This window comes from Globicephala melas, chromosome 12 (assembly GCF_963455315.2).
Source record: "Globicephala melas chromosome 12, mGloMel1.2, whole genome shotgun sequence".
NCBI classification, from domain to species: domain Eukaryota; kingdom Metazoa; phylum Chordata; class Mammalia; order Artiodactyla; family Delphinidae; genus Globicephala; species Globicephala melas.
The window spans coordinates 11,634,431-11,650,770 of record NC_083325.1 but is presented as its reverse complement, the minus strand read 5'-3'; the positions used below and the strand labels follow the sequence as shown (position 1 = coordinate 11,650,770).

Sequence of the window (16,340 nt, the reverse complement as noted above, 5' to 3'; positions counted from 1 at the left end):
CTTCCCTGGTGGTCCAGTGGTTAGGACTCTGTGCTTCCACTGCAGGGGGTGAGGGTTCAATCCTTGGTCAGGGAACTAAGATCCCTCATGCCGCGTGTTGTGGCCAAAAAAAAAAAAAAAAGTCTAAATGGTCTGTTAGAGTCCACAGTGTATCAGAACATTGGAGATGTTTTCCATAGCTCATATGTATTTGTTCTCTGTCTTTGAGTTTTAGCAAGGTCTTGGGAACACTGTGGATAACAATTAAATAGGAAATCTCTCTTAATTCCTGTTGAGGTTTATTAAACACATTTAATTCACAGATTACTGGCAGAGTCGATAAAAGGAAATACTAAAGAGAAATAGTTGCTTTCTTCATATTTTGTGCAGCATTACAACTCTTTCTTGTGTTAGTTATGCTTTTATCAGAAAGCCACTCGATTCATATCATGAGACTCTTCTCTGTCCATCTTCATGGGATCATATGACCCACCTGTACACTCTGCTGTCTGCATGTCTACTAGGATGCTCGTTGTGGCTTAGAGACTCATCAGGATCATGTATGTGTATATGTTGGGGCTGAGGAAAGGGAACTGTGGACAGTGGCATGTGGTGAGGATGGAGGCAAAGAGGAAGATGATGCTTAATAGAATTTGCAGGTCATACACTTACTGCGTCCCCTTAGAGCAGTGGTTCTTGACCTTGGCTGCACATCAGAATCACCTGGGCAGCTTTCAGAGCACCAGATCCCAGGCTGTACTCCACATAAATTACATCAGACTCTGTTGGACCAAGGTTGGGAACCATTGCTTGTTAGAGGAAGAGGCTTTAGATTAACTTCTCTGTTACTCATTTTGAGCCTGTGTCTTTTTTTTTAGGTAAATTATTAAGTGCATGGATTATGGTAATTGAGGATAGATGGGCACATTTATTAATTATATTTAAGTAATATATGTATTTAAACAGTATTAATAGTTTCACATATGGTTACAGGTCAATTTCTGAAGTACAGAATGGATAAATTAAAATTTTATATCAAATCATACCCTATAGTGCATTAGGGAATTTCATAGTTTAAATATTATCTTTCAGTAATTGTTTTCAAACGGAAGAACGCCAGCTTGAAATGTGATTATGTGTCTGAAGCTTCTTTGAAAGAGGATGTGTCGCTGAATTTATTTAGATACGTGACCCCTTCCCTCCAATTGTATTTCTTTAGGGAACACAAGTTTCGCAGAACTCCTCTTCAAATTTAAACAGCTGAAGATGCCAGTGCGAGCTTTGCTGAGATTGGCTCCTTTACTTCTTGGAAATCCACAGCCAATGCTTATGTGATCATGTCTGGTGGTAAGCCTACCCTGAAACGTGACTTCTGCACAAAAGCGTGCCCAAACAACAAAGCTAAAGAAACCTTTATAAGTTTTATAATATAACTGGGGGGGAAATGAGCTGCACAAACCTCAATGCATTTTAAAATCAAGCGTTTTAAATATCCCAGAGACTGTTGCTGTTGGCATTAACATTATGAGAATATAAAAATGAGTGAAAATTTACTTTTGTAAATAAAATTTTTTGGTTTGTTTTCAAAACTCTTGATGATTACTTTAGTTTGGGGTTTCAGAGAGTAGAGCAGTGGGGGCTGAGATGGATATTAGTTTTCGAAATCTTTCAAAAAGATTTCAGGTGATTCAGGTGAAGTGACTTTATGCTCAGAAATGCAAAGTTTTTAAAGAAGCTCTGTCATATAGTTTTACTTTCTGCAGCAATGACGGGCTTTTAGCATTTCCTAAGGTGTCACCATAGTCTTGTCTAAAGTAAGTTCGTACATCCTGTGACAGTGCCAGGCATCCTCATAGTATGATCGATCATCTTAAACAGGAGGAGATTTATACCCTAATGAAGAATTACCCAACACGAAGCCTGCTCTAAATAGAAAAAATAAGAAATTTCCACTACAGAGAGGTCTTCAGAAATTATATTTTAAAATAAAAGTGCAGGGGTTTCCCTGGTGGCGCAGTGGTTAAGAATCTGCCTGCCAATGCAGGGGACACGGGTTTGAGCCCTGGTCCAGGAAGATCCCACATGCCGCAGAGCGACTAAGCCTGTGTGCCACAACTACTGAGCCTGCGCTCTAGAGCCCGCGAACTACAACTACTGAGCCCGTGTGCCACAACTACTGAAGCCCGTGCGCCTAGAGCCCGTGCTCCACAACAAGAGAAGCCATGGCAATGAGAAGCCCGTGCACCATGACGAAGAGTAGCCCATGCTCGCCGCAAGTAGAGAAAAGCCCGCTCACAGCAATGAAGACCCAACACAGCCAAAAATAAAATAAATGAAATAAATAAATTTATTTTTAAAAAAAGTTCATTTTCACCCAGGATTTAGAGAACATATGTGTGTATCAAGTTTCTGGACCAGATGCTGAGGAAGGGGATTTGTATAAAGGTGTCTGCAGCTTCAGGTTTCCAGTCCAGGAAGAAGGCGGCTCCCTGCTGTCCAGATACTGATGTGCCCTCTGCCTCCTAAATGGCCGGTGGGACCGTAAACTGGTCGAAGCTGCAAGGTCCATCCAGTGATTTCACGTTTCCACACCCTGAATTGTGAGGTTTAGCTTTAAAAGTAAAAATGAAAGGAAATAGAAATGTTTCCATTGAGAGTTTGACAAAAACCCATGTGGTGTTTGCTCCTGCAGAGGGGGCTTGCGTCCGGAAGGCGTGCATCAGTGGTTCTCTTCAGACCTTCACTGTTCCACCTGTGTGCCCGCCCCGGGACTTGCCCCTGTGTGTGAAGCATAGGCAAGGTGGCTGATAGGGAGGGTGAACTGTGCTTCCTTCACACTTAAAGAGTTTTTTCTTCTAATTAAAAAGAAAAGAAAAAAATTAAAATGGTAGGTTATGGAAATTCCATTTGAATCAGGGTATAGAGAACTCAGCACTGGGCAGCTGTTGCTGTCTGCACTCTCCATTGTTTATAACTTCTAAGCTTTTCTCTGATTGAAGAATGACTTGAGTTATTTGCACACGTATGAACTCTCGTGTACGAAGGAGAACAGTCATTGGAATGCTGTCAACAAAAGCAAAAATCAGGCTTTCTAAGGGAGAGAGCAGGATGGAAGATTGCAGATGGTCTGGAAACAGCATTGTCTTTATATTTGGGGCCTCCCGAGGAGCACAGATGATGTTCTGGACAGTCTGCTCCCGAGCAAACACGTTAGGATCATCGCAGAAGTCACTGCCAGCTCTTTGTGGGCTCTCAAAAAATCTTGGGAGTATGGCTCTCACCATCCGGAATGTTTTAGCCTCCTCACAGCCATGGCAGGAAAGAGCTGGGGAAACGCATCCAGCGTTGAGTGTTTTGGCCCAGAAGTGGCCTATGTCACTTCTGGCTACAGCCTGTTGGCGTGAAATAAATTGCTCCACCTTGTACGTGTTCTTTCACAAAGGGGAGAACTAGACACTGGTGAGTACTGGTAATGTCTGTCACAGTATGATTCCTCACTTGTCCATCCATCTTCTCTGCTTACACAGATGGAATGCATGTCATTGCCTCCATAGATGGACATGATTAAAGAAACAGTATACAGTCACACACACACTCAGGTTATTACTGTTTCCCCGACGGATGCTGACATCTGTGCTCCTCGCTCGAGTGTCTTCCAAAGGAGTGAAGGCACGAACTTGTGGGAAGCTCTGAGGCATAGACACCAGGCCTTAGCCGCAGGACACCATTGGTGTAAGCCTCACAGAACTTCTCCTTGGTGCTGCGTAATCTTACTTGAATAAGGCCACTTTCTCACCCTTTGTCTAGAAACCAGCTGACTTCACAGCATATGGAGAGGGGCATGTCCCAGCTTAGGGGATCTCCTGACATCCTACAGGAGGCAGGATGGAGGGGGGCTCGCATCTCTCAGCCTGGTGGTCAGTGTGCAAACACGCTTGGTGGGAGGCCGGTGAGCCTGCTGGGCTGTAGACAGGCCCGAGCATGGGAGCCAGCATTGGACTGGAAGCCAGAGCCTGTGGGAGCCGAGGCAGGAGTTGTCAGAGGAATGGACTTGTGACAATTCCAAGGGAAGCACATGCCAAAGCCCAGTCTGAGCGACCGGAGTAGGCCAGGCCGGGAGAGGATGTTGGGAGCTGGGTGAAACTGAAGGCCGTGGACCAATCTGAGACCAAAGCAGGAAGACTTTGTCGCCTCATTCATACAGGGTTGGGGGCCTCTCTTCTGGGTTCCCCATCCTCATACTGACCAAATCTTGGGGAAAAATGCCTCACTGTATGAAGATCTCTCCAGTTAAGCAATAGGGGAGGGGACAGGATTTGGTCACCTCTGTACCCCTGTGTCTGCAATTTTTAACCAGCAGTGGAAGGAAGCAGAGGTGAGGTCGGAAAAGCACCCCCTCCACGTGGAGGCCTCTGTCAGCACTTACTGCGCCCGGCCGATACCCACGCTGGTTCCGAAGCTTCCCAGGTGACTTTTCCTGCTTCCAAGGCCAGGTTCCCCCTACTCCAAAATACACTGGTTGCTTCATTACAGTCACAAGCTTCCGAAAAGTCTTTTTCGATAAAAGAAGAGCCCCTAAAACCACATCCTTGATTTTGCCTGTGGATAAGGAAGACTTGCCTGTTCTCCATCCTCTTGCTTTGCTCCATCTTATGTTCTTGAGTGAAAATGAGGCTAGGATGGAAAGTGGGGGCTGCTCAGAGGGCAGGACTTTCAGGCCCCAGACGAGGGGAACCCATCTATCAGGCAGCTGCGCCAGAAGCTCCCTCAGTTGGCATCTCGTCCTGCCCCTCGTTCTACAGCTGAGACCTGGAGGCTCAGGGAGGGGTGGCTGGCCCAAGTCCGCACCGCTCCCCATCGCAGCCCAGACCAGCCTGGGCGCCCAGACCACGCTGTTTCTACCCGAGAACCTGGTCCATTACTGCCTTTCTTCCTGGTCCAGTAGACCCTCAGGAAGAGGCCGGTTAAATGTAAGTTACAAGGACGTTGCACCAGGCAGAGTTCATGAACACCTTTAAAAAGCAGACACACCGACTCTTCCTTTCTCTGTGCATCTTTGGAAAAACAAAGGCCTTTGTGTAATTTCTTGGAATTAGATTAATTGAATTAGCCTGTGTTGCTTTCTTGGTCATTACAACAACTATCTTAATTAAAAATTTTCTCTTTTAGCTGAAAGTATTTCTTCCATGGTACATTAAAACATGAAGTAGGAAATTTAGGAAAAGAATTAATTTCATACTAAGCTCAATAAAAGCAATGAAAATCTGTAAATAAGCACATGTTCTTAATTTCCGCTGCTTTTACTCCAGTACTCAGGTGTGAAGTGTCTTGCCTTGCCTCTGTAGTCAGTGGCGCCATCCTGAGTCTTATGCGCAGGTGCAGGGCCTTGGGACACTGTGGACCGTGTGCTTTCAGAGCCCAGACATGCCAGGTGCTGATCTGTGGAGTCACCTTACTGGGGGACTCATCACAGGGACGGTGGTTGGAAGCTAGTTGGTGCCACTTGTTTTTCTTTCATTTGTGTTTATTTGTGTGCATATCTTTCACTTATCAAGAATATTTTAATTCTGCTTACTGTGCCATTTCAGAGATTAAGAAGATATTTTGGGCAAATGTGTATAACTCTGGAGTTGAGGGAAGAATCCTTAGCAAATCCACTGTAATTAGCATCCCTGGCTGCAGTCTCCTGCCCGGTAAGATCTAGATGAGAGGAGCTCCAGCCCTCAGGCGATGAAATCTCTGCGGGTCCCCAGAGGAGGGCGCAGGTGCTGTCTGGTCACCTCCCTCCACACCCCATCTGTCGCACTGGTTCACCTGTAGGTCATCCCCTGTGCCCTGTGAGGGGCCTGGATGTCAACTTGGCGTCTTCACCACCTCCTCCTCTCTCCTTAGCCTCCACCTGTGTTTCCCGTATGGGACCAGGTAAGAGTGTGCCGTTGGGAGGTGCCAGCGAGAGATGCCCAGGCAAGGCCGGGAGGTGGGAGAGGAGACGAAGCCGTTATAGGCGGACACGAGGGCAGATGGTGCATACCTGGCAGCAGGGCGTTAATACCAGCTCTGCCCGGGGGCCCCGCCCTGGAGTTTCTGGAGGTTTGTTGGGGCTTCTTCATCCTCTGCTCCAAAAACCCCTCCATCTGCTTCCCTTTATCAACACCCTTTCTGCCTGAGTTCCTGAGCAGACGCTGTGATGCTGTGTGGGATGTAATGACCCAGATGTGAACACAGCCCGTCCCGAGTCCCCACCGCTTGTTCTCCCCTGGGCTTTGCTTATGGAGTTTCCAGGCCCTTGGTTGTCTCCCCTGAGCTCCCAGTACTGTTCACTTGCCTTTTCCATTATCAGACACTCAGCTGTTCTCTGAAAGCCCCAACTGTCTCTGCAGTCCTGTAATCCTTGCACCAGCTCCCCCGAATGGCACCAGCCTCAGTGCTGCAGCAGCAGTGACCCCCAGAGTGGCCTTGGGTTTCCCCTAACATACTGAGGGGACTCTCTGACTAAAGGAAGAATGGGCGACCTTTTAGCTGAGTAACTGGAACGCCTTGGGGTTGGCCCCATTTGTGTCAGGCTTCCTGGGACGGAGTCACAGGTGTGTGGATGGAGACATAGTGTGGCCCATTGCCCAGTCCTGTTGGTTCTGGGTTTGCCCCTCAGCGGCCACCTTGAGGAGAGAACCAACCCTTAGCCCAGCTGCTTCCACCTTGGCCTTCTGGGGCAGCACAGACTGGGTGTCACAGACTGAAAAGTACCGTGGTCGTTTGCTGATGGAGGTTTTGAGGACTCGAGGAAAATGCTAAACCTTCATGGGATAGAGAGCGTTGAACAACTGTATTGCTTCCTGAAAGGAGTCGGCTTTTTACAAGACTTGACTGTGAGGTTCCTGGGAACCTTACCAGAAATTTCTTGGCAAAATTAGACATTTCCAGGGGAAAAAAAAGAGACGAAGAGCTAGATAGTTTCTGTCTGGCAATTGCAGTGATTACCCAGTAATACTGTGTAGCAGCTGCCCAGTAATAAAACTTCCTACCTAAAGGGGGCTATACGTATAGAGAGCTGTAAACCTGAACATCCCTGAGCAAATCAAGCTGCAGTGGACCAGCCCAGGCCCTGGGATGGCCTTTAATGCTGGACAGGTGCCCCCGGGGCCCCCCACCCCGACCCCAAAGACCTTCTTGGTCTCTCTGAAGGGTTTTGAGCCTTAATTTTCCTTCCCCTGGTGTAAAAATCCCAATTCCTACTCTCAGTTGAGCATGTCTGTTGGTGTAGCCCTCGCACCTCTGATGATTTAAGGACAAGCTCTTACAAACCACACAGCTGGGTTTTACTTTGTGATTCAATCTGAAGATCTTTTTCTTTTAGTGTTGAGTTCAGATTTACTAATAATAAGGTGTGTCTAGTTTTTATATTTCTGTATTTATACCGCACTTCTTATATTTACTGTGTATCTTTGGTCTGTTTTCTCTGCTCTCAAAATTTGCTGTATTCATGACTTCGGCAGTTAGGATGGCTCATGTTTTTGTGACTGCATTTAACGCTAATGCCTTCGTAGGATTCCTTGAATCCCTCTTTTCCTTACCCGACTTCCACTGTCTTGTTTCCAGCTTTGATAGCACCCTGGCACCTCCCCACCTCTCCCCCAGGCAGCATTCATGAGCCCCTCCCCTGCTCTCTCCCTTCTCTGAGTGTGAAGGTTGGGTTATTTCTGTAATGTCAGAGTGAACGATAGCATACGATTCCCCCCTTCTGTTCCCACTGTGTGTGAGTCTTAGGTCGGCCCACTGATGTTCTCCATGCCGTCCCTCAGTCCTCCGGCTGACAGTTCCCATCTCTCCATTGGGTAAGGCTGCTCTCCAGCAGGTTAGATGCGGACTTCCTTCTCTCTCCTCAGGTGTTTCTCTCCTTCCTGTCTCTGCCTCTTTTCCTCACTACCTTCTAGTTGTTTCTTTGGGCTCTTCTCTGGTTCCTCCTTCTTGGTGGTCCAGGCCTTTTCCTGACTTTCTGTCCCTTCTCCCTTTGCCCATCCTCAGTCTCTGTGGAGGCTCCTGCTCTGGTCTCTTGTCTCCCTTGGGTGCCCCCCTCCATGTTACTGCTAGACCCTTTCAGAGTACTCAGGGGTCAGGGCCTTTGTCAGCTGACACCCACTGGAAGGCTGGGGGGCCATCGTGCCACTGGCTGGTTTCGACACCCCAGGTTCAGGCTGCCATGGTCTGCGGGCCTGAGGAGAGCTGGAGGCCCAGTGCTGTCCCTCTACAGCTGCCTGGAGGCCCTGTGGTGGGGGAGGGAGAGGGGGCGGAAGCTACAAGCAGAGAGAGAAAGTGAGATCAGAGTGGAAGGCAGACCCCCCAGCGAGGAAGCTGTCGGCACCACAGCACAAGGTGCGTGTAGGACAGGGGGTCCGGGAGAATCAGCTGTCACCCTCGTTGCTCTTATGCGTGACCAGATCCAAGAGGGGCCGCGGATATTTTTCTTTCTTTCTTTTCCTTCTTGTAGTAAAAACACTATTTTCTTTCGAATTTTGAGACTCCTGATATATACAGTAGGAATATGTAGTCCTGACATATTCTTGGTCCTCAAATAAAAACCTAGGGGATGGATGAAACTTCATACCCAATTCGGTTTATCTCAGAACACACTTGCCCTGCTTTTCTCTCTCCTTTTCTTTCTCCTGGGGTCAGAATGGGCCCCTGCAATGAGGCAAAGGGCGGAGGGCTCAGCTCACAGGACTGTCCTAGTACAGCCGTCTGCCCAAGCAGGGGGTTCCTTATGCACTTCACAGAAGGTCTCCCTCCACTTCAAGTAAATCCACACATAAAAACGAAATTTAAGCCAAGGAAAACAAATGCTAAAGCATGTGATGCTAGTCAGGTGATCGGTCTGTGCATGTGTCGTTTGTCACGGGCTTCCTCACAGCTCTGCATGTGTTCTTGTTTCCTTTATTATCCAGCGAGCTTATTTGTTCAGAGACTAGAGAGCCCTAGGAGGTCCTTCCGTCCACGTGAGGCTAGACCCTGACACATACTACAGGGACCCAGCTCAGGGCAGCTTGCGTCAAGTGGGAGCAGAGCACACAAAACCTTTGATGACATGTTGGAGTTAATTGTTTTTTTTCCCCAAGAGCCACCATGGTAATGGCTCCTTTTCCAGAAAGGATGACCTCAGTGTTTTTCATGTATTTATATTTAAAAATCAACTCAGATCAAAACCCTGCAGAGGTTTTCATTCACTACTTAGATCAGCATTTCCAAGAGTTTTCCTAAAAAAAAAAAAAGAAATTGATATGCAAATTGGGACCTTGTATAGCATGGTAAATGATTCCATAGTTGAATCCATTTGGAGAGTTTTTGTATAAACACAGTAATTACTTTCTGTACCATGGGAGTTCGCAGGGCCCTTACTAGGCTAACAGGGCGTTAAGGGATGCAGTGGCACTTCCAAGTGACCACCAGCCCTGGAGGTGACTGCAGGGCACGGGGTGGGGTTGTCCCCACCAGGAGGCCCAGTACTCACCTGGACCACCTGCAGCCCCTGCTCCACTCCTTGGGAACCTAGGGGACGCCCTGGCGCACCCGACTCCAGACCCAGTGATGTGGGTTCTGGGCCTGGATCTGAAAGGGAAGCACAGCAGGGTGAGCTCCTGGAGGAGGGGCCCAGCCCCTCCACCTCTGGGGGTGCGCTCCCCGGCCCTCATCCCCGACAGACCTCCTCACACAAATCCGGGGTGACCCAGGCTCGGTGCTCCATCGCATGGAAGAATTCCACCTTCAGCTTGAGGAACTCCTTGTAGAGGTCTGGCCAGTGCTCCCTGCCCAGCAGGAACTGGAAGATGCTCCGCTTGGATGTGGGGTTGTCCTCCTCCATGTCGGAGGCGATGTAGCTGCCATCAGAAAAGAGGGCTAGCTGGTCCTGGCCCCCACAAGGACTCAGGCGAGACAGTGGAGAGAGGCTGCTGAGGTCACCCTGGAGGAGCACCCGGGTCCACAGAGGGCAGGACCGTCCTCAGCACCAAGGCTGCTGGGCCCATGCTGTGCCCGGCCCAGGTCAAGGTTCTGGCTGTCACCATTTCCCTGGGACTTTCTACCTCGGGTCCCTCAGTCTCTGGGCAGCAAATGGTATTTCCTGGCTACGTTTGTTATCCCAGGATCTTCCTCCTTGCCTTCCCCTGCTCTGACCATGTGACCCCTTGAGGGCCTTGAACCACCACTGGGGGCCCTCAGGCATTGCTCACAGGGCCAGGAAGAAGTGGATCCTGTTGTAGAGGTGACCAGGCAGCCCGACACGGCCGAAGTACTCCACCACCATGGAGAGCAGGTACTGCGTGGAGACAGAGGGCGGGGGAGGGGCGGCCAGGGGTCGATGGCAGGGCCAGTGTCCTGAGCGGGCCATGCGCCCCACCCCCATCCAGAGGCCAGGTGGGAAAACCACCCAGGGTGGGCCTTGCTAAGGGACTCATGGCCCTTTGACATGTGGAGATGAGCTGATGGGAGGCCAGGGAGGAGATGCCCAAGGGCCGGGGCACCGACAGTGTGTCCTTTCTTCCTTTCTGGCGCCAAGGGCGGGTCTCTCCAGGGCCTCTGCTCAGGCAGACACCTTGTCCTCCGTCCCCACCCCCAGGGGGTGGTGACACTGCAGACCCCTTGGTACCTCATACTTTTAGTGCTGTGGGTACCTTGTCGGACACTTTCAGGAAAATATCAGCTTCCAGGAAGCTCTGGATAACAGGGTCCTCTGTAAAGGAAGGGAGACGTGATGAGGGCCTCGGAGCAGCCCTTCCGGGAGCAGCGAGCCTGGGGCTGTGGGACATTTCACAGGGAGGAGGAGAACTGGAAACTTCTCCCAGTTCCTCTGTTTCAGGAAGTAGAGGCAGCTCTCTTTCCCCAGGAAGGCTCAGAGCCTTAGCAGTGACAAAGCTCTTCCTTCCATGGACCCAGGGAGAGCGAGTCTCAACTGTGGGGCAGGGATTTTGCTATTGTTATTTAATCTTCAACACATGGGTGGGTATGTGTGTTTCATAAAGAGATATGACCTGGTTCTCAAAGTTTAACATAACTTTCCTCGAGCCAAAGCTTGGGTGTGGCCTTGGGCCTCTGGGCACTACATCCCTGTCACTTCGTCATACTGTGACTGGGCAACGCTTTCCTGCCCCACCTGATAACTGAGCATCCTATGTGAGCAGTGGAGAGTTCATACCCTCCTGGGCGGGGGTGGGGGGCACTGGGCATTCTACCGTCCTTCTCCTGGACCCCCTTCACTTCCTGCTGATAATGACCTGGCCTCCCCTGGCCCCAGCAGGCTCATCTGGGAGTAGAGTTGTCCTTGGAGGTGCCATTTTCCAGCGATGGCCTGAGAACGCCAGGTCCTCCTTGTCTTTCACACCTTGCCCCGGACAATGGCATTTACCCAGACGGGAGGATGGAGGGGTCATGGATCATTTCGCCCTCCCTGAGCCTTGTCCAGGCGGCCTGGCTCCCGGAAGGGCATTGCTTTCTGTGATGATGAAAATATTCTGTAGCTTGCTGTCCAGTACGGTAGCCATTAGCCATGTGTGGCTACTGAGCTTATGAAATGTGGCTGGTGAGAACCAGGAACTGAATTTCAGAAGTTTATTTTAACTCACATAGAGTTAAATTTGAATAACTGCATGTGGCTAGTGGGTGCTGCATTGGACAGTGTCAGCTCCGTGTCGTCCCCCAACCTGCCACACTCGGTCCTGCCTCTGGTCCTGGCATCACCTTCTCTGCAGACCTTCCCTGAGTATCTGTCACAAAGCTCTCCGACTCTTGCTCACAGCCCGTCTCTAGGTATCATTGCCTTTTCCTTCTCTGTGTTTGTCACTGGCTGAGAGCAACTTACTTCTGTAATTTTTTTTGGTCTCCTCCCACTCTGAGCATAATGGCAGCGAGATCTAGTTTGTCCTTTCATCACTGATCTCTAAAATCTTAACTGGAGGGAATAAATATGGGCAGGGGATTCCTCCCTTGATTTGTCCTAAAATGTCTTGATAATTGAACAGTCAACCCTGAGTCCTTTTTTCCCTTCTCCCTCCAAGAACTTGTCTCAGATGAAAACCCATCAGCACCGCAGCAGAACTGTGGAAACAGAGTGATCTGCTTCTGTGCCACCTGGACACCTCACAGCTCTGAGCCCCAGGGGGAGCTTTGGCTATGACCCCAGAGCCTCTGGGATCCTCGGTGTTAAGGGGACCTGACACTCCACTGGCTCAGAGCACAGACCCAGAAGCCGGTAGAAGGCCTCTTGGTCTTCTGGACGATAACTGGATCTTCTCTTGCTCATCCTGAGTTTCGTCCCCTCAACATGATTGACAGTCCACATGCTCCTCCTCTGACTGCTCTTCTTCCAGGACGTCAGCTCGGAGACCACTTCCGAGAGGGTGGGGTTGGAGGCCAGGGGGCTGCTCTCCTGGGTGGCTGCAGGAACAAGGCTCTGTGTGAGCACAGACCTGACCCACCTGGGAGGTCCTGAGTCTTCCCTTGCAGCTCACCCTGAAGGTTGAACCCTGCCTCCTGAGGACAAGACAACAAGTGGTTACTCAGCAGTAACTGATGTTCTGTTCAGGGCCGAGGAAGCTGAGGACACCACACCTCCCTTGACATACATCAGTCTCTTCCTCTTCTGGCCTCGCATCCTCCTGGTTCTCTGCTCAGAGACAGCCTCTGGGGGGGCAGAACTGGAGCCCAGAGGGCTCCCACCCTGAGCAGCTGCCAGGAGAGAGGAAGGACCCTGTGTGATCGGGGGAGGGACCCACCTGGGAAACACTGTGCTCTTCCCTTCTCACTCACCTTGAATACGTTGCATGTGACATCTGAAGTGATAAGAATGACCATCACCCCCTTTGCACTTTGTCTATAAAGGAGGGTAGGAACTGAATTAATATTTACCTTCTTTTGCCAGGGGAAAACTGCTCTCCTGTGCCTCTTTCCATGGATCTTTCTGTGTGGGGGGCACCTCTATGGAGACATGTGAAACTCTCTGGTCATCGATGTCTTTAATAACTACAAAGGTGAACAAGATAGTGACCTCCTGTCTCACCCTGGACACCCTTTCCCCTGCCCTGCAGACCCACACCCATGAGAGTCCAGGGAAGAAGAAGTGTTGCTGGAGCCATGATGATCTATCACCTTCATTCATTCAGAGAGCGGGGATAAGTGAATGACCACACACACCTGGCTTCCCTTCCACGCGCTGCTTTTCCTCTGCCTTTCTTGCTGGGTCCTGTGGGCTTGCAGCCGTCTCTGAGGCAGCCGATATGGAGCTCAGAGGCATAGTCTATCTTTTCTGGGTACAAAAAAATGGAAAGAAACCAACTTGATTCTGACCAGGCCATTTCTTTCCGCTTAACCTGCTTCTTCTGAGACCTAATAATAATTAAAATGGCAATGACATTAGCTAACAGTAATTGCTTAGTAAACTTCAGATATTGATTAGTGTATTGGGATTACCTCATTCAATCCTTACAAGGAGGTGTGAGGTAAGGTGTATAATTTGCCTGTTTACAGATGAGGAAATGCTGACCTAATTTGTCTAGGATTTGCTCCTTGACCGTGGCTAGAGCTCTTTGGACTTGGGATTAGAACTCGTGTCTGAGCGGTGCTCAGGGGAAGAAGACTGGTGGCAGCCACAGTTGAGCCTCAGTCACATTTCCATTAGGGTTGAGCTGGGCCTCCTTACACGCTTATGTCATCAGCTCTGCCTAAATATCTCTGTGAACCACTATAAAGTTACAGCAATCCAACCTGGCAAAAATCTGACCAGAGTAGCCCAGGCCTGTCCGAAATGGCCCTGGAAGCTGACTGAGGCAGTTCCACCTCAAGAAGGCCAGTGCCACCTGCTGCCTCTGAGGACAGTGTTCCTCCTGGGTGACAAAGTGTCCACACGCTCCCGGGGCTCTCAAGGTCGAGTTCTCTGTAGAGTCGCTTTACTGTCTCTCCTCCTTCCCCCATATTCATTTTGTGCTCCTTTTGCCCACATCCCCTCCTGTTCTCTTTTCTCCCCAAACTTGAGACCTATTTGTATTCCTACTGCATCCCAGTCACTCATCTGGAGGTTCACAGGTGATCCCTTCCACATCCCCTGCGACAGCTTGGAGGAACATAGTTCAGGATCCAAGACTCACCTTAGTACAGAAAAGAGTGACGCCCACCCCAAGTAAGCACCTGGAGGCTCCCTCAAGATCTAGGCCCTCACTGTTACCCAGAACGCAGCCTCACAACGGCGTGAGAAGAGCACTGACTGTAGCCAAGTGTTCGGGATCAAATGGCTTCCGAGATTCTGGCCCTTACTATGAGTCACTGATGACATCACACCATTCCACCAGAACCTGCTCTTTGGTTTATAAAAGCCTCTCAAGGAAAAGACTGTGGGCCTCAAGGAGGAAGGAGTTAGTGTCCCAGCCTGAACACTGGGATCACTTCCTCTTACCCCAGTATTACCTCTGAATCTCATCTTGTGTTTCATCTAACCAATTAATGATTCCAAATGAAAGTGATTCATCCACATATCAAAAAATCGAGAAAATTAAAAGTTAATATTCATAGGAAAGTTATTAATGTTTATTTATTTGATATTTATTTATTAAACATCTTTATTGGAGTATAATTGCTTTACAATGCTGTGTTAGTTTCTGCTTTATAACAAAGTGAATCAGCTATACATATACATATATCCCCATATCTCCTTCCTCTTGCGTCTCCTTCCCAATGTAGTTTATATTTACTCCCTTCTGATTTGTGTTTAACTATGATTATATTGAGATTTAAAAAATTAACTTTTTCATTTTGAGATAATTGTAGATTTATAAATGCAGTTGTAAGTAATGACACATCCTGTATACCTTTCCCCAAATTTCCTTCAGTGATACAAAGTTGAATATCTGTAGCACAGTATCACAATAGGAAATTGGCATTGGTACAACCCATTGACCTTATTCAGATTTCCCCAGTTTTATATGCAATCACTTATGTGTGTATTTAGTTCTATGCAATTTTATCACATGTGTACACTCATGTACACCACCACCAAGGTACAGAACAGTTCTAAGGATCCTTCATGCTACTTTTTTATAGTATCTCCATCCACAACCCCTGGCGACCACTATTCTCTTCTTCATCTATATAATTTTGTTATTTCAAAAATACATAAACGGAAACAGATAGTGTATAATCTTCTGATCTGGCTTTTATTTTTAATTTGCATAATTCCCTTGAGAACTGTTTAATTTGTTGCATAAATCAATAGTTTATCCCTTTTTATTGCTTAGTAGGAATCCATGGTTCTATGGTCAAGTGCATATTTAGTTTTGTAAGAATCTGCCATACTCTTCTAGAGTGGCCCTATCATTTTACATCCCCACCAGGAATGTATCAGTGATCCACTTTCCCCACATCACTGTCAGCATTTGGGTTATCACTTTTTATTTTAACCATATCTCGTTGTGGTTTTAATTGGCACTTCCCTAATGATATTCCATAATGATATTGATTCCATGTGTTTATTTGCCATCTGTATATCCTCTTTGGTGAAATCTCTGTTCATGTTTTTTTCTAATTGAACTACTTCTTTGCCGTTGAGTTTTGAGAGCTTTTTATGTATATCCCAGATACAAGTCCTTTGTAAGATACATGGTTTGCAAATATTTTCTCCCAGTCTATAGCGTATCTTTTAACATCCTCTTTTTTTTAACCATTTTTTTCTTCTGGTTTTATTGAAATGTAATTGAGGTACAACACTGTATAAGTTTAAGGTGTATAGTATAACTACTTGACATATGTGTATATTGCAAAATGGTCACCACAGTAAGTTTAGTTAACATTTATTACCTCATATAGTTACAGAAAAATTTTTTCCCTGTAATAAGAACTTTTAGGATTTACTTTCTTAGCACCTCTCAAGTACACCATACAGCAGTGTTAATTATATAGTCACCATGCTGTACGTCACATCCTCAGGACTTATTTCTTTTATAATTGGAAGTTTACACCTTTCGACCACCTGCAACCATTTCACCCGCCCCCCGCCCCAGTCCCTGCCTCTGGTAACCATCCGTCTGTTCTTTGTTTCTATCAGTTTTTTTTAAACTTTATTGAAATATAGTTGATTTACAATGTTGTGTTAACTTCTCTACAGCAAAGTGATTCCGTTATACATACATATATATATACATACATATTCTTTTTCATATTCTTTTCCATTATGGTATATCATAGGATATTAAATATAGTTCCCTGTGCTATACAGTAGGACCTTGTTGTTTATCCACCCTATATATAGTAGTTTGCATCTGCTAATCTCAACCTCCCAATCCATCCGTTCCCTACCCCGCTTCCCCCTTGGCAACCACAAGTCTGTTCTC

The 16,340-nt window shown here is 47.8% G+C and overlaps 2 protein-coding genes across 9 annotated transcripts in view; one reads left to right on the top strand and one right to left on the bottom strand.

Annotated features, from left to right (window-relative positions):
• Positions 1-16,340, top strand: part of ANAPC1 (anaphase promoting complex subunit 1) — a 167,118-nt gene that overhangs the window by 100,726 nt on the left and 50,052 nt on the right. For 2 of the 8 annotated variants that reach the window (XM_060309199.2, XM_060309195.1), the window contains exon 48: positions 1,199-1,326. In XM_060309199.2, coding sequence (XP_060165182.1) covers positions 1,199-1,314 — 116 coding nt within the window. In that variant the 3' untranslated portion in view covers positions 1,315-1,326. The other 6 variants (XM_030837354.2, XM_030837352.2, XM_060309197.1 and 3 more) reach the window with 5 other exon arrangements.
• Positions 8,064-13,255, bottom strand: LOC132598270 (putative speedy protein E7). Its single transcript, XM_060309866.1, has 7 exons — positions 13,156-13,255; positions 12,871-12,984; positions 12,205-12,399; positions 10,641-10,699; positions 10,200-10,285; positions 9,674-9,848; positions 8,064-8,270 (listed from the first exon to the last, which is right to left on the bottom strand). Exons 1-7 carry the CDS (start codon positions 13,253-13,255, stop codon positions 8,064-8,066), a joined length of 936 nt encoding a protein of 311 aa, XP_060165849.1.

Bases quoted from the DNA above. Each gene is read 5' to 3' on its own strand.
- LOC132598270 (XM_060309866.1), bottom strand. From the start codon at position 13,255: ATGCCTCTGAGCTCCATATCGGCTGCCTCAGAGACGGCTGCAAGCCCA. The intron at 12,985-13,155 runs GTGTGTGTGGTC...TCACCTTTGTAG, and splicing joins GCGCGTGGAAGGGAAGCCAG to TTATTAAAGACATCGATGAC. The intron at 10,700-12,204 runs GTCTGTGCTCTG...CTTCCTTTACAG, and splicing joins GGCCTTCTACCGGCTTCTGG to AGGACCCTGTTATCCAGAGC.